Source organism: Drosophila tropicalis, unplaced genomic scaffold (genome assembly GCF_018151085.1).
Source record: "Drosophila tropicalis isolate 14030-0801.00 unplaced genomic scaffold, ASM1815108v1 contig_527, whole genome shotgun sequence".
Taxonomy (NCBI): domain Eukaryota; kingdom Metazoa; phylum Arthropoda; class Insecta; order Diptera; family Drosophilidae; genus Drosophila; species Drosophila tropicalis.
In genome coordinates, this window is record NW_027172999.1 from 1,523,652 (window position 1) to 1,551,441 (window position 27,790).

Below are 27,790 nucleotides of genomic sequence, written 5' to 3' on the forward strand. Positions count from 1 at the left end.
CACCTTAGCGATCATGAGTTCTACCAATTCCAATTCTGGCAAAAAACTCTACTTCCAACCCAAAAGTAAAATTTGTAAAGTGCACCAAATTCGCTAGCGATATTGAGTCTGAAGATGAACTGCACAGCCAAATAATCCTATTTCATAAAAACAAAAGTGGCCATAGCGGGATAGTTGCTACCTATAAGAAGCTCAAACTCGAAATTTACCAACCAGAAAACCCATAGCCACAGAATTATTAACAATTGCGACGCTTGCAGTGATGGGAAATACGATAGAAAACCTCTTAAAAACAATTTCTATTTAACAGAAACGCCAAGAACCTGCAACGAACAATTCAAAACAATCCTTTACAATATTCATCGATGAATTCTCAAAACACGACACTTGCTTGCCATTAACCGATAGAAAAAGCATCACAATGTGGAATGTTTTCAACAGTTTAAACGTCAGGGAATTTCTGGAACACGAAGGTATAGAATACCATTCAACCAAACCAAATAGTCACACTGGCAATAGCGATGTCGAAAGACTTAACACACTGACAGAGAAAATTCGCACACTAAACATACAAGAGAAAAGAGCCATAATCGAACAAAAGGTTAGAGCAGTATACCTTTACAATAACAAATATCACACCACCACGAAATCCTCACTGTTCAAGGTACAAAATCACAAATAGAAATTGTAAGACAGAATGTCGACACAAAAAGCTGAGCAAATTACAAAACTAACCGATAGTAGGCAAACTTACCAAGAAAATAAAAGAGTGATTTATAAAACATCAAAGAAGCTAACTTCGGATATGCCGAAGTTTTTATACCCTTGCAGTCCTTGGCAATAACTTTTTTACTTTTCTTTCCCTGCAACTCAATTCATCAATACACAAACAAAACATTATTTTTATTTTTACTACAATTTTTGTACCATACACTCATAGGGTGAAATGGTATATTAACGTCGCCAAAATGTATGTAACAGGCAGAAGAAAAGCTTCTCCGACTCCAAAAGTATATACATACTTCTTGATCAGGATCAACAGCCGAGTCAATCTAGCCTTGTCCGTCTGTCCGTAAGAACACCTAGATCTCGGCGACTGTAAAATCTAGAGCCACCAAATTTGGTATGTAGACTCGTGTAGTTTGTAAATTGGTCGAGTTTTTTTCAAATTTTTGACAAGTCCCTAAGATATGCTTGTAAAAAACATGTAAAAATTGTTTAATAAAACTAAATTATTGGTGTATGGTATACCCAAGTCGCCGAGACGACTTACTTACTTCATTTCTTCTTCTCCCATCATTCCCTAAGCAAAGCACGGCACGCACATACAGTTCATACAGCATTGCGTCTGTGTGTGTATGCATGTGCTCTGTTGATTTGATGATGACGTAATAGGCAGCAAGCAGCGCTGCCGGCAGCGGTTGAGCCGATTTATATTGACTGTAACTTGTGTTCTATTTATCAAAATTCAAATTTTTGAATCTGAGTTTTTATATCCAATACTGTCATAGTAGTAAATTTCGTGGGGATAATCCAATTTTTATGAAAATGTTTCTTCTAGAGCTATATGATATTGTGGCCAAATCCTGACAATTTTCATACTTTATCTTCTAAGTAGCTTATATATATATAGTTTCATATCGATAGCTCTTAAGACGGCGGCGTGAAGTTGATATGCACAGACGGACGGACGGACAGACGGACATGGCTATATCAACTTAGCTTCTCAAGAATATACATATATACTTTATGGGGTCGAAAACATCTCCTTCTGTGCGTTACAATCATCTGACCAATTTTATAATACCCTCTGCAAGGGTATAAAAATTATTAAAACCTAAGACACAAGCAAGAAACCACGTTCAGGAAAGCAAATTTACAAAACGTCCATACGGGAAATATAAAAAAGACCTACAAAAGTTTCAGATCACAATAACAATTCTCATCAAGCGCCTGTCGATAGATATGCACAACATAACCACAATCCGGGCTGAAGTCGGATTAATATCATTAGGGCAGAGCACAGCGGAATTGGTTAACTTGTCTAAATTGTTTCACAGCAGGGGTAGGCACCCATCAGCGTTGCCAAGTCAAAATTTGAGAAATACGTAGCCAGGCTCCAAAATCTACGTATTTGTACGTAGCACAATTTAAAGCTTAAAAACAATAAAAATTAAGTAAGTAAGTCGACTCGTCGACTCGGGTATACCATACACCAGGTGAAACAAATTATTTTAAATTTCGAATACCAAATGTATGTCTATTGTTTTTACATGCTTCATACTATGTGCTATCTCGCTCACTCTACAAACACACGAGCACTCTAGCGCCGCCACTAGCCAACGGCCAATTCTGGCCTTGTGGACCGCTTAGTAAAATACGTTCATACGCATATTTTGCATGTTTCTAGTCCGATTTCGATTTGGTAGTTTTGTAGAAATAGATAAGATTAATTAGTCTGCCGAATTTGAATGCGATAGTCAAAAAAATACAGGTGGAAATCGGTTTTTCTTAATTATGGAGGCGGAAGTGGGCGTGGCAAAATATGAAAATATATATACTCTGCGCGCATACTAAGCCAGTATACATACTAAATTTGGTGACTTTAGCTTTGTTAGTTTTTGATAAAATCAGTTTTGTTTAATTTGCTGTGGCGGAAGTGGGCGTGGCAAAATTTTTAAATAGCCAGTTTCTGCGCGTCTATTAAACTAGTCTGCATACCAAATTTGATGTTTTTTTTTTTAAGAACAACAGTTTTATGTGATTCCTGGGGGCGTAAGGGGGCGTGGCAAAAAGTTTGAACAATTACTTTCTGCGCGCTAGCTAAACGGGTATACAAACTAAATTTGATGTCTCTAGCTGTTATACTTTTTAAGAAAAATAGTTTTATGTGATTCCTGGGGGCGTAAGTGGGCGTGGCCGAAATTCCAATTAACTCTATATATGTATGTACATAATACACGAGTATACATACCAAATTTGGTGGCTCTAGCTCTAATAGTCTCCGAGATCTGCGTGTTCATACGGACGGACAGACGGACATGGCTAGATCGACTCGGCTGTTCATCCTGATCAAGAATATATATACTTTATAGGGTCGGAGAAGCTTCCTTCTGCCTGTTACATACATTTTGGCGACTTTAATATACCATTTCACCCAATGGGTGTATGGTATAAAAATTAATAAACAATTAAATTTTTAAATTAACTGTATTGTACTTCGTTGTTATTATTTTCATTTGTCATTTTAGAAAGCAAATTACATTGTTTAAATTATACATATTAATTTATGTACATGTTTTACAAAAATTTATACATGTTTTGATTAAAATATTTTAGGTGTTTGTCAGAAGGCTATAAGTTTTCCTTTAATCCACTTTTGGTGTGAAGCAATCCTTTTAAAGTGTCCGTTTCTAATTTGTTTCTGTTATTTGTCTTAATTAAATTAATTTCTGAAAATAAACGCTCAACATTAGCACTGCTATGTGGCAAAACAAGCAAATTTTGGGTTAACTCCGTCAAGAAGGGAAACATGTGGGTTGAATTTCCGTTTTTTACGTTTGAAACATAACGCCAAAAGACGTCTGGCGGTACCGCTTCCTCCTCTTTGAAGGGAAAATTAATGTTCCGGAGAAGTCGCCATTCGCGGTCTAGCTCTGTCATATCTTGTGAACACAATCCTGTAAATAATAAGAACTAATTAAAAATTCTGTTCATAAGACAATAAAAAACATACCTGGAAACATTTGCCCCAAATGTGCAACAGATGGTAGCTTTGCTTTCAAACTATTGTTTAGTATTGTCACTGGATTTAAGAAGTGTAAACTTTTCATTTTCTGCAGCTCCTCATCCTCAAAGGAAAACCGATTTTGTAGTTGCCTTAAACTTTCAATATAAAATTGAAGGCAGGAGTTTTGAGTCTCGATGATTTTATCTCGTTCCATATTATGTTTTTTTTTTGTCAACAAAGCCGCAAAGTTTCCTCCGAAATACATATCTTTTAAGGGCAAGTGGTTCTCATCGTTAACGAAATCAATCTTTAGTAATTCTTCATCAGGTAATAATAAAAACTCCGATTTTAGAAAGCACTCAACTATTGTCTTGTAAACTGTAAGAAGATTTTCGTACAACAAATACAATTTTGGATTTTCTGACTGCATTTCCTTGTTTAAATTGTTGAAATAGGGCAGCACAAAGTTCAGAAACTCCAAATACAGTTCTGTCGTCGAATCTAAGCACATTTGGAGAATCGGCTCTGCAGATTTTAACTGGTCATTCAATGCAGCTCCTTGAAAGTAAACTTTTAACGCAGGCAGTTGTTCTAACAGCCTTTCAACTACTTGAAGCAGAGATAGCCACCACATTAACGAAAGACTGAAACTCCTTATACTCTCCGATACGTTTTGGGCTTTTTGATATAAAGTTATAGACATCTCTTGCAAATCCTTCCACTTTTTTTGGCAATTTTTTGCAAGCATAAGACGCGCAGAGGTGAAATGAGTGACATATACATTTCATCAAAAACAAATTCGGAACATCCTTCTTCAGCAGTTGCGAAAGAGAAGGGTTTTGGCCAAACATTGCATTGCATCCATCTGCAGCAAATCCTATCATGTTCTGCTCATATGGTATGTCCCTTTCTTAAAAAAATTTTTTGCATTCATTATGCAATGCCGTGGCAGAGCTGTCAGTGACTGCAATAAGTCCCAAAAAAGTATCTTGTACTTTAAATGCCACTGCAGTTCTTGCAATAAGAGCGAGATGTTTCGTTGTAGATCTGTCTGTACTTTCATCGACAATAAGCGAAAACTTATTCGATTTTAACCGTTCTATTAAGTCGTCCTCTACCACTTGTCCAGTTACCGATGTTATTATAGCTTGAGCCTTTGTCCGTCCAAATTTTAGTGAATGTACGACTTTGGGATCGCTAGCAACAGATTGTATGATACTGCTGAGATCTTCCGCCAAAGCAAAGGAAAGTTTGTTTTTCGCCAAAAAGAAAGCCATCTGTATTTCAGCACATTTAACCTTATTTTTAAAAGAAGTTGACGGCTCAGGCAATAAAGAAAATATAGTTGGTTGATCGATGCCTAAGAGTAAAATAATAACAATTAAAATAACATATAAAAACCAACGTGAAACGCTGTTTAGTAAATTTTTCACATAACAATTTGTTAAAGGAAATACTAACGTACATATAAAAAGAGCACAAAAAGCACGTGGACACACGACAAGAACTTAACAAGTATAAAACGCAACTCTATACATACTTCTCGAATTTTTCTTATGCTTAACAGAAGCTTCATGCTTTTCTAAATCCCTCTTGCCTGAACAGCATTTGAGGTCTGATTTGCAAGATTTGCAATATGACAAACCATTACCCTTACTGCTTTTCGTCAACCAGGAATACTTATTTTCCCAAGCTTCTGAGTACTTCGCGTCATAGTGGACTTTCCTTTTCTTGGTTGGAGTTACGTTTGCTTCTTCGTCGGTGTCACTTGTTAAAATTTCCATTTTTCACATAATTTTTTCACTTCCAATTTCAAGCACAAATTCTGAAGTAAGCTCTGCCAATCTTTTTGCAATTTAGCGCTGCTAACCCATTGAAAAAACGTTAACATATGGAAAACGGAATTTATATTCCGTATAATATATTGATATTACCCAAAAACTTTGGGTTTTACAATTTTTTCAATATTTTTTGAAAGTACGTAGTTTTAGTCTCTTCGTACGTAGATACGTAGATCTCCTTCGAAATACGTAGATCTACGTACAAATACGTAGACTTGGCAACGCTGGCACCCATAGCCCGTGCGGGCACTTTTCTTCGGTATATGATCGTTTTACCATCTGAATGCATGCCGAAGTCAAAACGAAGTGCTCTTGAGAGTGTACAAACAGAATTAGTCTGTTGCAGCATTTTGACGCGAGCGCATCTATGTCGCGTTGTTGGATAAATGCACATGAAACAATTATTTTGGGGGTTGTTTTCTCATTTTTTTTCTTGCAGCAGATCATCGATTTTGCTGGTTTGAGCGAATGAGCCATATTTTATTCACTTTTCATTTTTCCCAGTGTAAAGCACACACATACACTGACAGTTTGCGCTGGCTCTCTTTGTGCCTACCCCTGTTTTACAGATAATAAACCCAAAAGAAATATTAGAATGAACTAACATACTTCAGAATAGTACGGAAATTCTGGTTAAGCAAAAGAAGCATAGGCTGAATGTCGAAACAGAAACCGTAAAAATTAAAATAAGTTCTAATATTAGAAATAACTAACATAATCCAGAATAACACGGAAAATTTAGATAAGGAAAATAGGCATAGGGTGGTTGCCGAAATAGAAACCATAAAAATTAAAACACGTTTAATACCGCAGAACCCTTTAACAAGACAGGAACGCCTCCTCATTAACGCAATAAGAAAAGCTCAAAAGTGGCTCACCGGCATCGTGATGACGATATGGAAAAAATTATGAATCGTCTTCTTAACAATGAAAAAAACGAGCATAATACAATAAACAATATTAACGAACAAGTAAAAACCAACAGTGATCTACAAAAATCTATTAACACATTAAAAGAAGCAATACTAGATAACAGAGAAAAAAAAGAAACATTTAATAACTTGATTAAACAAGTCATAATGTATCACGATCAGTTAATAAAATAAAAAGTTTTCCATGATAAAGTAGACACCATCTTGGATTCAACAACGTCAGCGAAATACAACCACTTTCACCCTTCAATACTAACAAACGCCGAGTTCACACTCTATAACATATATTTCTTCAAATAAAACTGGTCCGTCTTGACCTATGAAAATAGTAAAATCATAGCAATAAAAATACCAACTAACATCATAACAACAACAGTATTTCTGACAACCCCACTAACAAACCAGACAAATAAAAGAATCGACTTGAGTTCCGAAAGAGTAGTACAAGTCAAAACCATAACATACATACATATGTACATATGTATGTACGAAAAACATAAAACAATAACAACGAGCTGAAACTGAGCTCTAACTGTATCATTAAGAAAAATTTTAAAACGATAGAACACGTACGGACGAAATAAAGGCAGATTATTAAGTAACGCAGAAAATAACGTAATTCAATATAACTGCAATGAAACCACCAATAGCGAAATATTAAAAGGAAACTTCCTCATGCAATTTACAAATTGCACAATCCTCATAGACCAAACCTATAATAAAAATAATCAAAAAATCTACATACAATCGTTCACGGCGGAGTTACACAACCAAATATGTTTATGCATGGGAATGCTGATAATGACGAGATCAGCATAATTATGCAGAGTTATTTAAAAAGAGATCAGATAAGCAAAGCATGAGCAACGTAAACGTCGCCGTCGCTTCTTTGCAAATGCTTAGCTAGCATTGCTAGCCTAGCAACAATAACTATAAACAAAACGGGCATTTGCATATGCCAAACCAAATTTTACCTTAAGATTATTTCCTAACAGAACAGAAGTATTTCTGATATCTTAAGATATTAAGTGTATTTATTGAACTATCATGCGACATAAATATATATCTACATATGTATGTATGTATATTTATATTTTCAGTGATTTATAGTTTATCACGTTTGCGTATATAAAGATATACGGGCTTTAAAAAACCAGAATAACATAACTCTTTGTTAAGAAATATTGTGAGTATGGAGTATGAGTATGTTATGGTTTGTTACTTTATAGTTTGAATGCTTATAAGTATTACACTATGCAACAAAATGAAGGTTTGTAAAATCAAACCGCACCGGACCTTTTTTTTTTTGAAAGTTTATGTATTGAATAGCAAAACCCTATTTGGGTTTTTCAAAGTTAGCTCGTTTTTTTTTTTTTTTTATAGCGAGTTGAAATTTTTCATTTTGGGGGTAATTTTTAGTTTCTTCTTCATGCATACGACCTAAATCATCTTCATTTATTGTAGAAATTTGGTTAATGGTTAAATAAATTCATTTCATGAATGTTATATAACCCAAAATTACTTTTTCAGCTACAGTTCTAGAAAAACTTACAATCAAGCATTTTTTTAGAGTAGTTTTGGAAGTATTTTTAATTTATAACTATTTTTTGATAAAATAATATCAAGATTAATTTAAAACAACAAATATATTTTTAAATATGGAAAATTAGAAACGAGTTCTTTTTGGTTGTGGTTCATTTCTTTTATCAAGATCAAAGTAATCCGATTCGTTAGTGGAGAACTCCATTCCGTCGCGTTTATCTTTCTGCACTTCTTCATTTGATTTTTATCAGTATAGCATCTGGAGCTTTTTCAAGTGTTTCTGGCGATTTCGATACGCTGTGACTCTTGTACCTGTTGCTAACAAGTAATGGGATTTTAAAAAAGATGCAAACATTTCTGATTTTCTCTGCGTTAGCTCTAATTTTGCAAACATTTGATCCAATTTGCTTTGTGTTATAAGAATTGGGTGATTTGATACTGATGGTTCGGGGATATAATCGGAGTAATCATCAAATACAGTCGCATCGGGCTAAAGACTAACATTGTCTGCGTCTGGATATTTTGGTACTGGAATATTTTCGGAATGGTCCAGGGGCAGTTGCACCCTCGGAACGGAGACGTAGACTTTGCTTTTCGCCTTTTTTTTTTGTTAAGTCCATTCACATTGTTGGCACAAGAATAATTTTTTGGGTCATGTTCTCCTGGATTGTACCATATCATTGGTACAACAAATGGAATTTTTTTTTGTTTTTTATGCATCCAGTTAACTAACCCGACATAACAATCTCTGCAAGCTGTATTTGGCGCCCACGACTCATTAAATGTACCATCACAATTAAAGGTATGTCGAAATGCCGTAACAAAATTTTCACTAACTGATCCGTGCTTATCACTCTCGGTAAAACGTCCACAAATTTTGACACGCCCACTTCCACCCCCGAAAATAAAATAAAACAGATTTTCTCGAAAACCAACAAAGCTAAAGTCACCAAAATTTAAAATGTAGATTTTTTTAGTATGCGCGCAGAATTTGTATACTTTAATATTTTGCCACGCCAATTTCCGTCTCCATAATAGCTTTCTGCTCTCTGACGTGACGGTCGTGTTTTTGCATAGCTCCTGAGTTTTTATTAATATTTATTGTTTTTTCTCAATTTTTAATTGTGCTTAGTTTGTTTACACTTCCGCTGGTGTTGTTCGCTTGACTCCCTTGTGTTTTATTTCCATAATTCGCCAAATTAATCAGTTAAAACAGTTTTTTTCTTTTTCGTGATTAGTGTTTGGTGCATTTACATATTTTTTTTTTTCTTTTTCTTTCGTCATTGCTTCTGCAGTTGCTCCCCTCATCGCCCCCATCATACCATCAGTGCTAGTGGCTTTGTTGTTCTCTCTGCTTTGTGCTTGTGCTTAGCTTCTCTCCCGCGTAATCACTTTTGTAAGGCCGCCTCTCAAAGCTCGGCTTATAACTGTTCTTGCACTCTCTGTTGTGCTGTGCACTCTAGCTGTCTCTTTGTTTTATTTGTAATTATTGATTATTTTATCAATAATTATCTTTGTGCTGTGAATTTAATTTTTCTATATATTCTTATATATATATAATTTTTTTGCCTTTCTTTCGGCTTTTCAATGGCTTGTTGTCTACCTAATTGCAAACATTCTGATCGTTTTCATGATCAGTACAGAGCAATATCTTGTTGGCTCTGCGATAATCTTATTCACTTAAAATGTGCTGGCCTCAATGGCCGCGACTACGACAAATTTTCTGGTTTGTCTGTTTCTAAGCCTGAGCTTGGCTTAATGCGCTGGACTTGCCCATCTGTTGCTAGCCAGCAGCTTGATTTTAGCCGTATGTATAGGGATCTTCGTTTAAGGTTTCTTTCTTTAAACAAACTGGCCAAACAGCTGTCAAACGAGTGTGACTCTAGCGTTCAATTATTGTCGCAATTCAAATTTGTTCCACCTTCTGAGAAATTGCACAAGAAATGTACCCTTGAGTTGCCTCGTAAGCAGTCGCCAGCTCTCTCTATTACTTCCTCTCCGATTTTACTTTCGCCTACACCATCTTCTTGTCCCTCTTTATGCTCTTCTTTTCAGATTGAAGTACCCATTACAAGCCCTGGTGTACCTCAATCTATCCCTCACGGGAACTCTGATCAATCACAGGATCATGCCGGCTCTCAATCACTTGCGGATCCCAATGCTCCTCCGCCTCCACTAACTGTAGTGCCTCATCGCAAACAATTATTTATTTCTAGGCTTGCTCCAGATACTTCTGAGTCGTCTGTGGCAGCTTACATTGGTAATATTTGCCCTGCTAAGGTTTTAATTCAAAAGTTTAAGTTTTCTAGGCCTCGCGAAATCTCCTCTTTTAAAATTACAGTACCAAATGAGTACTTCTCAGCTATGGTTGACCCTAATTTTTGGCCAGAGGGCCTAGTTGTACACGAGTTTGCGCCCAATAAGCGCTCTCGTCCGTTGCCTGTCCACCTTCCTACTTTATCTTCTGCTTCAAAAAACTAATAACGTCTAGTCTTTGCATTCATTATCAAAATGTAAGAGGACTTTTTACCAAGCTGTCGAACCTTTTCTGTGATAGCCAAACCTTTTCGGCTGACATCGAATCTGTCTTCAAGTGTGGTGCCGATTGATCTCCCCTTAGGTGTTGAGTTTATTTGCGTCGAAGTTACATGTTCTAACTTTAGCCTATATATCTCTTGTTCATATATTCCTCCAGCTTCTGATATCATGATCTACGTGCACCATGCTGATGCTTTACGAACTATTTTTGGTCGTCTTAAAGATCGTGATGTTCTTATAGTTTTAGGTGATTTTAACTTGCCTAATATTTCTTGGCTTGTTGATGATAATCTATCTTTCTTAATTCCTTCATCTCAACATGTTTTTCTTGATAGCCTACTTGAATGTCCACTATATCAGTTGAATTCTTTCCTTAACTGTTCTAAAAGAATCCTTGATCTTGTTTTTGTCTCTGATCCCACTGTTAGTGCTGTATCGCAAACACAGCCACTAGTGAAACCTGAAGATCCTTATCATCCTACCATTGAAGTTACTATTTCTTACAATTCCGTTACTAATTTATTTAAAAACATTTCAAATTCTCGTCGTAGATGTTTTCGTAAAACAAATTTCAATCTTCTTAACAGCCTTATTTTCTCTTTTGATTGGTCGTTTCTATTTGAGTGCTGCGATATAGATTGTGCAGTGAAGTTTTTCTATTCTGCTCTTAATTCTCTAATTGATAAATGCGTTCCTTATGTGAATGTCTCTACCGTCTCCAGCTCGCCAGTCTGGTTCACACGTAGGCTCTCTAATCTTCGCAACATTAAATCGAGATATTTTAAAAGATTTAAAAAAACTGGTTCGCGACTTGACTATGCAAATTATTGTATAGCTAAATCTCAATTTTGTCTTTTAAATACTCAATGCTACAACAATTATCTCGTTCGCTGTAAGGCTGAATTTTATAATAACCCCAAAAGATTTTACAACTTTGTCAATTCCAAAAGACGCTCTAATGTCCTACCTTCCACCTTCAGACTTAACGATCAGTCTGCTAATAATGATTTAGATATTGCAGATCTGTTTGCTAAATTTTTTCAGTCGACATATTCTACTACTGCTTCGGATCCCACACCCTATCCCTTTTCAATCCCACATTTAAATTGTATGTTTTTTCCCAGTATTACTGAAGACTGTATTCTCTCTAGCTTGTCATCTATGAAGTCTTCCTTCGTTCCCGGGCCTGATGATATACCTAGTTGCATCCTTAAAATGTGTTCGATTTCCCTATCTAAGCCTTTAGCTCTGTTATTCTTTATATCGAGTGAGACTTGTAGATTTCCTGATATTTGGAAGGAGTCATTTATTATTCCGCTTTTTAAAAAGGGTTGCAAATCGGATGTTTCCAACTACCGTGGCATTGCCAAACTTTCGGCAATACCTAAACTGTTTGAGAAAATTATTACGTCTTCCCTTCAACATCTATCCAGATCCACTATTTCTCCTTGCCAGCATGGTTTCATGAAAGGTCGTTCGTCGCTTACCAACCTTTTTAGAATTGACTACCCTAGTACACCATGGCTTCCGTAAAAAGTGTCAAACTGATGTTATTTATACTGACTTCAGTAAGGCTTTTGATACGGTTGATCATTCTTTGCTTCTCGCGAAACTTAACATCATGGGTTTTTCACCAAAATTATTGGGTTGGTTAAAGTCGTATCTTATTGGCAGAACCCAAAAGGTGTCTTTTCGTTCCTCGATATCTAAAACTGTTCGAGTTACGTCAGGTGTACCCCAAGGCAGTCATCTGGGCCCACTATTATTTACATTGTTTATAAATGATTTGCCTTTGGCCTTGGCTCATTCACGCGTGCTCATGTTTGCGGATGACGTCAAGATTTGTTATTCCTATAATGATCCTTCTTTCCAACAGTACTTGCAATCAGATCTCGATGCGTTCTGTGATTGGTGCCACGTTAATAAATTACACCTTAATGCCTCTAAATGTTCTTTTATGACTTTCAGTCGTTTGTCTCCGCTCCTAGCTCATTACTCTATTAAGTCTGTTCTGTTAGATTGTGTTCCATCATTCAAAGACTTAGGCGTTATGTTTGACCCTAAACTTTCATTTAATGTTCATATTTCTTCAATTGTCAACAGAGCTAGCAGCCTTCTCGGCTTCATTAAACGTTGGGCCAAAGAATTTGATGATCCCTATGTAACAAAGGTTTTATACACTTCGTTAGTTCGCCCTACTCTAGAATATTGCTCGCCAGTGTGGAACCCGCAATATGATGTTCACCAGCGTAGTATTGAATCGGTACAGAAGCAATTCCTTAAGTTTGCGCTACGCGGTCTAAATTGGGACCCGGGTCTTCGCCTACCTTCTTATTCTGACAGACTTCTTCTTATTAATCTTACTTCACTTTATAACCGTAGGCTTGTTTTTGGCATTCTCTTTCTCCATAAACTAGTCAACGGCGAAGTCATTTCTACGAATTTACTAGATACGCTGTATTTTTTGTGTTCCCTCACGTCGGACCAGAAACTTTTTTCCTATTCACCTTAGTAGATGTCTGACTAACTACTCTCTTCACGAACCTCTTCGTGTTCTTTGCCAATCTTTTAACAACCTTTCTCACCTTATCTCTCCTCATCTTTCTGTCACTTCTCTTCGCGCTATACTTTTTAATCATCTACAGCGAAACCAATGAAAATATTCTGGACTTGGATTGGCTGCAACTCATCCCTGGCCACATTGGCTGTGAATCGGGGCATAGCTGGCACCTTGTGCAAATAAAACACCTCCACCGGGCTGGGGATGTTTAGTTGTATATAAAGCTAAGCTACCTTCTTCATTTAATTACTATCTGTCTTTAGCTTAAGCTTTTTCGTCGACTGCTGTGTTAGTTGACGTAAATAAATAAATAAATAAATAAATAAATAAATAAATAAATAAAATAATTTAGAAAAAATCTATTGCCAACTACAATTTTTGACTATCGCAACCGAATTCTGCAGACCAATTAATCTTATATATTTTTACCAACTACCAAATCGGAAATCGGACTAGAAACATGCAAAATATGCGTATGAACGTATTTGACTATGCGATCCATAAGGGCAGAATTGGCCGTTGGCTAGTGGCTAATCGGATTACTTTGATCTTGATAAATTAATTTTCCATATTTAAAAATACATATATTTGTTGTTTTAAATTAATCTTGATATTATTCTATCAAAAAATAGTTATAAATTAAAAATACTTCCAAAACTACTCTAAAAAAGGGCTTAATTGTAAGTTTTTCTAGAACTGTAGCTGAAAAAGTAATTTTGGGTTATATAACATTCATAAAATGAATTTATTTAACCATTAACCAAATTTCTACAATAAATGAAGATGATTTAGGTCGTATGCATGAAGAAGAAACTAAAAATTACCCCCAAAATGAAAAATTTCAACTCGCTATAAAAAAAAAAAAAACGAGCTAACTTTGAAAAACCCAAATAGGGTTTTGCTATTCAATACATAAACTCTCAGAAAAAAAAGGTCCGGTGCGGTTTGATTTTTGATGTCGCACAGTGTTATGAATGGGCTGTCCACTAGAGCTGCAAAGTGCATGTTCAGCGTTTTCCACACGTTGCGATCGGCTTGTGTAAACCTGGTACTCGGATTACTTTTGCTCTGATGTGTTTATATCATAGCTCGCAAATGACAGTTGATCGTTTTTCTCATATGCTCTGCATCGTATCAAAACCGAAAAGATTTTCCAGAAACGATCTCTCTCTGAGCGGCACTTTTTGTTTTGTTTTAAATTGTTTTTTGTCAAGCGCTTTGCATTGACTCATTCGTGTGACGCTCTCAAATGAGTGTCGCGTAAAGAGTATTACGATTTTTGATCACACAAAGAGTCTCAACAAAAGACAGTTTGACCGAAAAAATCAACAGAAATGATCTTTGCCTACCGTGTACATGTAAATACATACATACATACATATACATAAACGTAAATAAGAACGCATCAATCGCGTGTGTTTACCCATACATACGCAAAAGACAATTTTCTTCATTCAACTCAAGCAATCGATCAGTGTTTGACTTGAGCGAAATGAAAACAGAAATGACTGTCTCGATCAGAGCGCGAGCGAGCTAAGTCAATCGCGACAAGAACAGTTTCTGTCTGAGTTTTTATTATTGTGTCAGTCAAAGACACTTATTTGCAGACAATGGAAAAGTGTCAACAGTTATTTGCGAGCTATGGTTTATATGTATTTCTATGTGGACTTCTACCATACTTTGGTTATTTATGTATTTGTATTTATTATGACAAAATGTCACAATTTAAATTAACATATATCGTGAAAGGGTAATATTGCTACAGGTGAAACGTGGAATAAAGAAAAAGGGACAATGAGAGTGGTTATTATACATTCAAAAATGAACATAGGCAAATTCATTAATCGTTGAGATAGTGAAGCGAATAGAATTCAGCGAAATGCTCCGCTTTATGCAAAGGAAAATAAATATGAAGATAGAAAACCAGTCAGCATCACTTACAATGGAGAATAAAAACCAGTTCGCTTTACTGACTTACATATGTATGTACCTAAGTACATCATTGTTTTGTACATTCATGGATTTTGACATATATACATACATATGTCAATATTGTTGAAATATGTATGTAGCTGAGTGGGAATAAGGCATTAGCTTCGACTTTGGTTACATACTAAAAACAATGTACTGCTCTACATCCAGGCAACAGCAAACAGTTACCAACTTTGCTGTAATGATTTCATAAATAACAAAAATGGCACCGGTTTGTAATATGTTTGTCATGTAGTTGATAAATGTTAATGTGCTTATTATTATCATTTCTAGTTATCCGAGGTACTCCACTTTATTCTCGAACTTGATGTTCGATTGACTACATCATTTGTTTCCCTATTGATGCAATGGTCATCCTTTCAATCATTAAGAATAAACTGTAAATTTCTTGAGGTCTCATGTGATGGAATAGTATGGTTATCAAGTTGGATTGCGTTTATATGGCTTTTTAATTCTGAACCGCTTTTTGAAATGCAACTAAATATGTTAGTTGGATTGCTACTAGATATTGTTGTAATTGCTCTCTTTAAAGCTCTTGTACGCAGAAGACGACCAGTTTCCGATAAAGATGTGCTAACCATTGGTCCTGATAAATACAGTTTTCCATCGGGTCATGCATCTAGGTCGTTCCTTGTGCTTGTGTTCTTTAGTAAATTGTATGCGCTTCCTTTTATAGTAAGAGTACCAATGACTGCGTGGGCTGTCACCATTGCCATTTCACGTCTTATATTACGACGTCATTACATACTTGATGTATTAGTTGGAGCAGTTTTTGGAATTTGTGAAGCATATGTTATTAAATTTGTTTGGATAAGTCAAGATGCTGCCGCTTGCATAATAAAGTACATATCAGAAGATAATGTGCCCGGAGGTGTTGAATAGCAACTGACGTCGACTTGATTTGATTCTTTTCCCATATATGTATGTACATATGTGCATACATACATACATACATATGTTGAATAAAAGATTTTAAATAAAAAGTAACAGTCTGAATTTTTATACTGTGCACACATAGCATATGAACACTCAAGGGAAAAATATTTTAACACGACGATGCTAGTTTTTTTTTTTTTTAATTTTTTTTTATTGAAAGAAAAAAATGTTCCTGTTTTTATTGTTTATAAGTTGATTAACTTATATAAAAGTAAAAAATAGATTTTTTTTTATTTTTTTTTTTTTAATAAAACTGCAATTTAGCCGGCTCGAGGTCAATTTTCCGAAAGAAGATTTTTTTCAATGGCAACACGCAAAAAGTGATGCGGTTCTCTGTATAGCTATTTCAAGAACCACCAAGCTCTATCATTAGCAGACTTTGCTAGAGAACTCCAGAATTGCAAAAGCCATACCTATGTATACATATCTTTAGCATAGTCACCGACAACACTATTCGACACGGCCATCCTGTTCCTTATACGTCCTCGTGTAACTCAGACCGTCAATGGACTGATATTATCGAAATGCTAATCAAATAGCCATTTATTACATCAATCTTTTTATTATACCATACCTACAACCATAAAAAGCATTATGAAAAACTTCGACCAAGCTGGGAGTCGAACCCCGGCTGCCCGATCGCCAAGCGAGCACACTAACTACAGAACTCGACGGCAATTTACAAAGTGTCGACGTGGCTCTGTTGTTTATATATTTTTTTGTGATACATTTTTATTTACTTTTTATACCCTTCCAAAGGGTATTGTAAAATTGGTCAGATGTTCGTAACGCACAGAAGGAGGCGTTTACGACCCCATAAAGTATATAAATTCTTGATCAGCATGAGAAGCTGAGTTGATATAGCCATGTCCGCAAAATTTTTGAAGTGAAAACGAAAAAGCGACACTAAAAAGAGGATATACATATAGATCTTATAGTATATAGCCTGCGAGAGAATGAGATAGAACAGAGTTATATAGCGTTCCTTATTCTCCGTCTCCTCTTTGTGCGGTGCTTCGTAGCCTCCCCACTCTTGGCTACGAAGCGTTATATGTTGATATACGTATATGTGTGTGGCTGCGTACTGCTGAGCCACGCTAGTAGAGTGAGTATTGTAGTATGTATACTGCACTGCCTAATACTTGCTTTAGTGTTAGTTCAAGCGTCATACGTACATATGTATGTTTGTATGTATGCTAGTACGTATGTGTGCGCGCCTGCCTATTAAAGTATACACCAGAAGTACCGCGGATACTTAGAAAAGATTACGATAAAGTTCCAATGATTTTAAGTGGCGATTTTAACGTAAATTTTGCATTGGACACAGCGGTTCCTTTAATTGACTTTCTCAATACAACATTCAGTTTAAAAATGTGTAACAATCGCACTGAATCAACAACACGATCAAAAACAGCAATTGACGCGGTATTTCAAAGATATGTTGACAACATCGAAACCAAAGCATTTGTATCATATTTTAGCTATCATAAGCCACTCGTATCATTTGTTGAAATTGAAAACATTGAGGATGAATAATAATAAAATGAAGAAAATAAAATATGACCTTTATAGCAATATTATAATGAACCTATAGTTATCCCGCTCCTAATGCTGCTTTCGTCTCAATCTCTCTCAGTTTGTTTTACGGAAGGTTTCACTTCTATCGTGTCTAACCGTTAGACGCACTTTTTTTTTTTTACTTACCAGGTCTTCTAGTTTCCTTTAAACTATACGATCAAACGTAAATTTTGCATTGGACACAGCGGTTCCTTTAATTGACTTTCTCAATACAACATTCAGTTTAAAAATGTGTAACAATCGCACTGAATCAACAACACGATCAAAAACAGCAATTGACGCGGTATTTCAAAGATATGTTGACAACATCGAAACCAAAGCATTTGTATCATATTTTAGCTATCATAAGCCACTCGTATCATTTGTTGAAATTGAAAATATTGAGGATGAATAATTATAAAATGAAGAAAATAAAATATGACCTTTATAGCAATATTATAATGAACCTATAATTATCCCGCTCCTAATGCTGCTTTCGTCTCAATCTCTCTCAGTTTGTTTTACGGAAGGTTTCACTTCTAACGTGTCTAACCGTTAGACGCCCTCTTTTTTTTTTTTTTTTGTAACAGTTTTTATATCAATCGCAAAAACAACAACAACTTCTCTTGGAACGTCAAGCAATAGTATCAAAATTCTTGGATTAATAATCTTAAGACGATTCTGATGGAAAGAACACATAGACATGCTGGCAGTCCAAATTGCGCAAAGATTAAACATAATAAAATGGTTAGCCAACCAGACAGACCTTATTGACACTATCAATGCTTTAATTATGTCAAAGATAGATTTCTGTCTTCCTTTTTACGGAAAATGCCCACACTCATCTATAAACAGTTTAAAATCTCTGTACCATACTGCACTTAGAAAAGCATTTGGAGCTATTCGGTCCACCCCCATTAACAACCTTCTCTATGAATCCAGTCTAATGCCTATTGCGTTGAGGATCAAGCTCTCAACAGCAAAACTATGTATATAAAACACTGTTCCTATTAACAAACACGCCTTTTCATCTAAACAAAATCAAGAAATCTACAAGACCTCCCAGAATACCTTCTTCTTTGCATAATGCAATGAGTTATCCAAAAAAATAGGTTACTGCACACCCCTCCCAAACCAAGAAAACAAAAAAAAAAAACCTCCATGGTATTTTTTAAAGCAGTCTAAAAAATCTTCCAATACACCACCGTACCAAAGTACCTTAAAGGACACAAGTTTATTTTTACAGTCGGATCAACGTCAAGTCAAGGAGTCTCCTACAGCATTACGAAAAAAAGGAACTAATTAATACAGCTCTTTCACCCTCACACTCCTCTAGGTACACAGCGGAAACTCAGCGATACTTGCCACCAGTATATATTCTCAGAAACTGAAACAATCATTTGCCATCTGTTCGAACTCATTGTCAGCGATCCAAGCAGTATCGCAGATAAATAACCGTAACCCATACTCAACACAGATTCGTGATATACTCACCCAACAATACCCCAAAATAATTTTAATGTGGGTACCAGGCCATGCAGGTATACAGGGAAATGAAATGAGGAAATGAGCGGACTTAGCTACTAAACAAGCACACAAGTTTCCATATATAATAGAGCCCAACATAAATTTCAGAGATGGAATTAAATACATAAAAGACCTCTTCAATGATTACAATAAGAACATATCGACGCATTTCCGCGAAAGTATCGTATGTCGAATAACCACATTTTACTGGAGAATGTTTTTTTTAGTTTCTTCAGTTAAAAATGATTAAATCATAGCTAAATTTTAACAGATTTTATATTTTTAGTTTTATTAAATAATGTTAATACAATTTTTTTAAATAATCGCGTATTTTGTTAAAAAAATGAGAAACTATCTACATACGTTATTTTCGCTCGCCTTAATTTCGACTTGGTGCATACAAATAGTATGACATACGATAAAAAGATGATTTAATAATAATAAGTAGTCAAAAATATTGTGTTGTTGTTTTTTATTAGATATATGTATTTGGTGTATATAATATATATTTTATTTTTAAGTAAATTAGTTTTATTAGTGTGTGTCTAATAATAATTAGCTTTCATCTTCTTCATCTGTCTCATCCAAACAGTCTGGAATGCTTTTTGAATATTGAAGGCTTAAATATTCATTATGATACTTAGGGGTATACTATTTTGTTTACATAAATTGCTTAAATCTAAAATTTTTTTAAAATGTTTAATTTACAATTATATAATTTTTTTTATTAATATTAGGTAAATTTATAAGTTTTTGTTTTGAATTTTCAGAAAAATCATAGCTTAATTTTAACGGTCCTCGGCTTACTTCAGCAACGCGAATTTTACTTAGTCAATAATTGATTTTTAAATATGTATGTTGAAAAATGTTTCCAATTTTGAAAATCCTTATAACTAAGCTCAATGACCTCGTATCCTGATGGATTCGTTCGAGAACATCTTATGAGTGTTGGCCATTCACTTGGTGCCCAAACATTGCGGTTTCTAACAAAAGACTCTATTGTACTGTGAATTGAGTCCATCATAGTATGTCCAGACAATAAATAAGTAATTTTAATTGACTTTAAAAAAGAATCAGAACTTAAAAAGTATGCTACAACTGCAAGCACAGATTCATTTTTATTTTGTCCAGCGCAACTATCGCAATACAGACTAAGATGTTCAGTTCTCTTTTGGCTATCTAAAATATAAAGATATTTTAGGAGAGCTGAGCATATTTCGTTGCTACCCCTTTTCCCGCCAATGTCGCCCCACAAGAAACAGTTTCCGTTCCGGGTACCATTTTCATAAACACTAAAGTTGTAATAAGAATATTTACGTGAATAAAAAAGTGTAATATTTTTGGAAAATGGAGTGTGTAAAACTTTCTGCATATCAAAACTAGAGCAAAGGAATCCTTGACATAGTTTACTCATAGCTTGATCTTTAAGAAAATTGGCTCTACTTAGATTTTTATTGGCTATGTGAATTTGAAAATTTTCTGAATTTTGATTTTGTGTTTTTTCATTTTTATCAAGATATTTTAAATTGTCGCAAATACAGCACTTGTCCTTCTTAGGCACATGAAAACCAATAGAGAATTCTGAATTGAAAACTTTTCGGAAAATTTTACAGGAGACAATTAAATCACTCAAATCTAATTCATATGAGTTAAATACAATTTATACAAATTTGCTACATTTTTAAATTCACTCGGTAAATGAACCCTGGTGTTATTTTTTCGGCAATAGTGAGAAGGTACTGCTGGCAACTTTTTAATGTAGTCCTTTATTAATTCTACTTTACGAATATCTGTTTTATTATGTGGTTGTTTTTTTCTTGGGTTTTGAGAACTTAAAGATTGTTTTAGTAAATGCCGCAATACCATTTGGAATATGCTTAATGTTTTTAAAAAAAAGTTTTGGCAAACTTTATAAACCTTTTCATCAATTGTTAATATGTAACTAAATGACCAGTTCCAGGCTTTTCTTCTTGCCCAGCTCGCCTTTTATTAACTTCCCGGCGCTTAATATTCGAATGAAGCCAAGAGCCTTAAGTTTGTCATTCCCCAAAAGTGCTCAATAATATTTCGACGCGATATTTCTGACACACTTCGGCAATCTTTTATACACTTCTTACCAATGCATGGGTTTGGAAGAACGTAATGATTTTTCTTCTCTTTTCTTTTTTTCTTCTCGGTTTTTTTTTTAGTCCACGTTCGCCAACGCAACATTCCTATATGGTACAATACAATATTTAAATTTTGTCAATTTAACTTAATTCTAAAAAACTGTGAAAATTACATAAATACTTTTACGCACAATTTACACACATGTCACATACATATCCAGTTATCCAGCAAATCTAGAAATTTAAGACAAAGACACGCAGGTACACGAAGACATACAAGAAAACTTAGTATCATACCACTTTTAAATAATATTTAAATTTAAACATATTCGAAGAAACTTAAATTTTTTGGTGAATTGCCATACTTATTTGCGATCTTGCTTGCGGCGACTTTTCTGCATTGAAATCAAATTAAACACTCTTTTAAACTTTCACAGCGGAGTTTATCACAAGCTTGATCAATGAATATTTAAAAATAGAACAAGGAATAACGGCGAAAAACGAAACAAAGAATAAGAAAAAATATTAAGAGCTCAAAATACTCGTATCTTGTCCAATTTCCGAGCTTTGAAAGTTCTTATCTCCACCCAATATTACATTTTTACGAACATACGATAATTTCGCGCGAACAGTAAAATGTAAACTAACACGTATGTTATTGATCGTAATCAAATTGAAACTGATTTATTTTTATAAAGAAAGCTTTTTCAGTTACAATCTTTTGCAGACTTGTGAGAAATACATTTTTCAACAATTCTGCATTAAAATCTCAAATTCGAAAAAAAAGACATACGTTACTTTCGCGGAAATGCGTCGATATTTCAACAAACATCAGATCACTATAAAACAGTTCAAATAAGACAAATCAAAAATAATAACTTCCAAATAAAAAGGGGAATCTGGTGTCAGACGTGCGGACATCATTAAATTCCAAAGACTTAGATTTGGACACACTATCCTCTTTATCATCTTGAATAACCCCAAAAAGTAAGTACATATTTATACTTATTACTATACTAATTACTATACTAAACTCACCCAAATAACCATTAAAAAATAAAATTGTTAGACAACCCACAACACACGACATGTGTAAATACATTAATAAATATACTAAACCATAAAATAGAATAATTTAGCTTAAGGAATAGTAGCTATAGCTAATCCCAAGGTTGAACGTACTTTGTAATTGCGACTCAATCGTTATATAATAATAATAATAATAAAATTAATAACTTCTCTTGGACCAGATGCCACCACGCAACGATCGATAATCGTATATCTCATTACATTTCTTATTCAAACATTCATACTGTCTATTTCAACAGCTTTAGTACCATCTCTTTCAGCGGTTTCCATACTGTCTATTTCAACAGCTATTGACAGACTCCCATCGATCTCAAACTCGCTTGGTATCTGTCCATCTGGCAATCTTTACTTTCATGTGGATATTTATATTGTCTCTTGTTCTTTAGATTTTTTAACAAATACCTGTCGTTCTCCACTACTTTCAACTATCTGAAGGACCTCGAAACTTCGAGACTACTTATCAATACAAAATCTCCCCCACTAAATTTCTATATTTTAGCTTTGTTCTTATCGAATATTGCCTTTTCATATTCAACCGCAACGTTCAGATTTGCTTTAGCTCTCGACCTAGTTTTTCCAAGGTTAACTTCAGTTTCCAACTTGCTGATCGGAATCAAGCCTAAGGGTCGCGCAACTTTTCCTATTAATAATTTTAAAGAACTCGCCTTTGTTACTCTATTAACCGTATAATTAATTGCCAATTGAACATCACCCAGTCCTTCTTGCCAACACCTTGATCTAGTTTCTACAGCTGTGCTCAAATTCTTAAGAGTACTCATCACCCGCTTGACTTGTCCGTTAGCACAAGCCGTGCTTCTGTTGCAATTAAGTGTAGCTGAATCTTTTGTGATAAACAGAATTCGACGAATCTCAGCCCAGTAAAACTTTTGCCTTGATCAGCCACAACACGATTTGGCACTACAAACAAGGAAATGGAAGATTTCAACGCCATGACACAATTCTCGGAACATAATGTAAATGTATGATGTAAATATACGCAATGAATTGCCTTAGCGTTGTAACCGAGGCGGTAATGTGTTCAGTGATTCTATCTTTCGCATATTTGAAAACTAAAATTTTTCAGCATTAATCCTGTAAACTCTGCTTTTGTAAGTATATCCAAAACAATTTGCATCCTCTCAAGTGCAGATTCTTTGGGCTATGACCATGATATCATCTATGTAAACTATAACGCACGAATATGCTATATCTTCTTATGCTTTCAAAATTGCTCTTTGGAACACTGACGGAGCGTTTTAAAGTACAAATGGCATCGACAAAAATTTCATTTTACCCATCTGGTGTAACGAATGCCGTATATTCAATTGAATTTAAATCCATTGGAACCTGATAAGCAGGTAAAGTATTTTGTGCCTCTTTATATTAGCGGACGTTGACGATACTATGCGCAGTACGTTCAAGTGGCCCCTACGACACCAGGACAAAGCCTGTTACGCGCGACGCCAAGCAGATAACTGCCCACCTCCCACCCGACCAGCGTTGCCAAGTCTACGTATTTGTACGTAGATCTACGTATTTCGAAGGAGATCTACGTATCTACGTACGAAGAGACTAAAACTACGTACTTTCAAAAAATATTGAAAAAAATTGTAAAACCCAAAGTTTTTGGGTAATATCAATATATTATACGGAATATAAATTCCGTTTTCCATATGTTAACGTTTTTTCAATGGGTTAGCAGCGCTAAATTGCAAAAAGATTGGCAGAGCTTACTTCAGAATTTGTGCTTGAAATTGGAAGTGAAAAAATTATGTGAAAAATGGAAATTTTAACAAGTGACACCGACGAAGAAGCAAACGTAACTCCAACCAAGAAAAGGAAAGTCCACTACGACGCGAAGTACTCAGAAGCTTGGGAAAATAAGTATTCCTGGTTGACGAAAAGCAGTAAGGGTAATGGTTTGTCATATTGCAAATCTTGCAAATCAGACCTCAAATGCTGTTCAGGCAAGAGGGATTTAGAAAAGCATGAAGCTTCTGTTAAGCATAAGAAAAATTCGAGAAGTATGTATAGAGTTGCGTTTTATACTTGTTAAGTTCTTGTCGTGTGTCCACGTGCTTTTTGTGCTCTTTTTATATGTACGTTAGTATTTCCTTTAACAAATTGTTATGTGAAAAATTTACTAAACAGCGTTTCATGTTGGTTTTTATATGTTATTTTAATTGTTATTATTTTACTCTTAGGCATCGATCAACCAACTATATTTTCTTTATTGCCTGAGCCGTCAACTTCTTTTAAAAATAAGGTTAAATGTGCTGAAATACAGATGGCTTTCTTTTTGGCGAAAAACAAACTTTCCTTTGCTTTGGCGGAAGATCTCAGCAGTATCATACAATCTGTTGCTAGCGATCCCAAAGTCGTACATTCACTAAAATTTGGACGGACAAAGGCTCAAGCTATAATAACATCGGTAACTGGACAAGTGGTAGAGGACGACTTAATAGAACGGTTAAAATCGAATAAGTTTTCGCTTATTGTCGATGAAAGTACAGACAGATCTACAACGAAACATCTCGCTCTTATTGCAAGAACTGCAGTGGCATTTAAAGTACAAGATACTTTTTTGGGACTTATTGCAGTCACTGACAGCTCTGCCACGGCATTGCATAATGAATGCAAAAAATTTTTTCAAGAAAGGGACATACCATATGAGCAGAACATGATAGGGTTTGCTGCAGATGGATGCAATGCAATGTTTGGCCGAAACCCTTCTCTTTCGCAACTGCTGAAGAAGGATATTCCGAATTTGTTTTTGATGAAATGTATATGTCACTCATTTCACCTCTGCGCGTCTTATGCTTGCAAAAAATTGCCAAAAAAAGTGGAAGGATTTGCAAGAGATGTCTATAACTTTATATCAAAAAGCCCAAAACGTATCGGAGAGTATAAGGAGTTTCAGTCTTTCGTTAATGTGGTGGCTATCTCTGCTTCAAGTAGTTGAAAGGCTGTTAGAACAACTGCCTGCGTTAAAAGTTTACTTTCAAGGAGCTGCATTGAATGACCAGTTAAAATCTGCAGAGCCGATTCTCCAAATGTGCTTAGATTCGACGACAGAACTGTATTTGGAGTTTCTGAACTTTGTGCTGCCCTATTTCAACAATTTAAACAAGGAAATGCAGTCAGAAAATCCAAAATTGTATTTGTTGTACGAAAATCTTCTTACAGTTTACAAGACAATAGTTGAGTGCTTTCTAAAATCGGAGTTTTTATTATTACCTGATGAAGAATTACTAAAGATTGATTTCGTTAACGATGAGAACCACTTGCCCTTAAAAGATATGTATTTCGGAGGAAACTTTGCGGCTTTGTTGACAAAAAAAAAACATAATATGGAACGAGATAAAATCATCGAGACTCAAAACACCTGCCTTCAATTTTATATTGAAAGTTTAAGGCAACTACAAAATCGGTTTTCCTTTGAAGATGAGGAGCTGCAGAAAATGAAAAGTTTACACTTCTTAAATCCAGTGACAATACTAAACAATAGTTTGAAAGCAAAGCTACCATCTGTTGCACATTTGGGGCAAATGTTTCCAGGTATGTTTTTTATTGTCTTATGAACAGAATTTTTAATTAGTTCTTATTATTTACAGGATTGTGTTCACAAGATATGACGGAGCTAGACCGCGAATGGCGACTTCTCCGGAACATTAATTTTCCCTTCAAAGAGGAGGAAGCGGTACCGCCAGACGTCTTTTGGCGTTATGTTTCAAACGTAAAAAACGGAAATTCAACCCACATGTTTCCCTTCTTGACGGAGTTAACCCAAAATTTGCTTGTTTTGCCACATAGCAGTGCTAATGTTGAGCGTTTATTTTCAGAAATTAATTTAATTAAGACAAATAACAGAAACAAATTAGAAACGGACACTTTAAAAGGATTGCTTCACACCAAAAGTGGATTAAAGGAAAACTTATAGCCTTCTGACAAACACCTAAAATATTTTAATCAAAACATGTATAAATTTTTGTAAAACATGTACATAAATTAATATGTATAATTTAAACAATGTAATTTGCTTTCTAAAATGACAAATGAAAATAATAACAACGAAGTACAATACAGTTAATTTAAAAATTTAATTGTTTATTAATTTTTATATCATACACCCATAGGGTGAAATGGTATATTAAAGTCGCCAAAATGTATGTAACAGGCAGAAGGAAGCTTCTCCGACCCTATAAAGTATATATATTCTTGATGAGGATGAACAGCCGAGTCGATCTAGCCATGTCCGTCTCTCCGTCCGTCCGTCCGTCCGTATGAACACGCAGATCTCGGAGACTATTAGAGCTAGAGCCACCAAATTTGGTATGTATACTCGTGTATTATGTACATATATAGAGTTAATTGGAATTTCGGCCACGCCCCCTTACGCCCCCAGAATCACATAAAACTATTTTTCTTAAAAAGTATAACAGCTAGAGACATCAAATTTAGTTTGTATACCCGTTTAGTTAGCGCGCAGAAAGTAATTGTTCAAACTTTTTGCCACGCCCCCAGGAATCACATAAAACTGTTTTTCTTAAAAAGTATAATAGCTAAAAACATCAAATTTGGTATGCAGACTAGTTTAATAGACGCGCAGAAACTGGCTATTTAAAAATTTTGCCACGCCCACTTCCGCCACAGCAAATTAAACAAAACTGATTTTATCAAAAACTAACAAAGCTAAAGTCACCAAATTTAGTATGTATACTGGCTTAGTATGCGCGCAGAGTATATATATTTTCATATTTTGCCACGCCCACTTCCGCCTCCATAATTAAGAAAAACCGATTTCCACCTGTATTTTTTTGACTATCGCATTCAAATTCGGCAGACTAATTAATCTTATCTATTTCTACAAAACTACCAAATTTTATTGAAATCGGACTAGAAACATGCAAAATATGCGTATGAACGTATTTTACTAAGCGGTCCACAAGGCCAGAATTGGCCGTTGGCTAGTGGCGGCGCTAGAGTGCTCGTGTGTTTGTAGAGTGAGCGAGATAGCACATAGTATGAAGCATGTAAAAACAATAGACATACATTTGGTATTCGAAATTTAAAATAATTTGTTTCACCTGGTGTATGGTATACCCGAGTCGACGAGTCGACTTACTTACTTCATTTTTATTGTTTTTAAGCTTTAAAAAAAGTACGTAGATCTACGTATTTCAGCAAAATTGTGCTACGTAAAAATACGTAGATTTTGGAGCCTGGCTACGTATTTCTCAAATTTTGACTTGGCATCGCTGCACCCGACCGACCGAGGGGTGCAGCCGTATATCACACTGCACGAATCGCATGGACAAATACACAATAGAAAAGACAGACAAACAAATAATACAATAGCTATCTATTAACTAAATGTGATAGGATAAATGTTTTAAGTATATTAATAGAAAACTCTGAGCCGATTACAGGGAACAGAA

At 35.1% G+C, this 27,790-nt stretch overlaps 1 protein-coding gene and 2 long non-coding RNA genes across 3 annotated transcripts; 2 read left to right on the forward strand and 1 right to left on the reverse strand.

Annotated features, from left to right (window-relative positions):
- Positions 1–3,196: 3,196 nt before the first annotated feature.
- LOC137574983 (uncharacterized) lies at positions 3,197–5,070 on the reverse strand. Its single transcript, XR_011032102.1, has 2 exons — positions 3,737–5,070; positions 3,197–3,680 (listed from the first exon to the last, which is right to left on the reverse strand). It is a non-coding gene; the product is annotated as an uncharacterized lncRNA (long non-coding RNA).
- A 10,155-nt stretch (positions 5,071–15,225) lies between these two features.
- On the forward strand, positions 15,226–16,122 carry LOC137574951 (polyisoprenoid diphosphate/phosphate phosphohydrolase PLPP6). The gene is made up of 2 exons (XM_068287375.1): positions 15,226–15,346; positions 15,409–16,122. The coding sequence occupies exons 1-2, from the start codon at positions 15,338–15,340 to the stop codon at positions 16,015–16,017; spliced, it is 618 nt and encodes a 205-aa protein (XP_068143476.1). The 5' UTR covers positions 15,226–15,337; the 3' UTR covers positions 16,018–16,122.
- An 8,291-nt stretch (positions 16,123–24,413) lies between these two features.
- On the forward strand, positions 24,414–26,450 carry LOC137574958 (uncharacterized). Its single transcript, XR_011032083.1, has 2 exons — positions 24,414–25,910; positions 25,967–26,450. It is a non-coding gene; the product is annotated as an uncharacterized lncRNA (long non-coding RNA).
- The last annotated feature ends 1,340 nt before the right edge of the window (positions 26,451–27,790 follow it).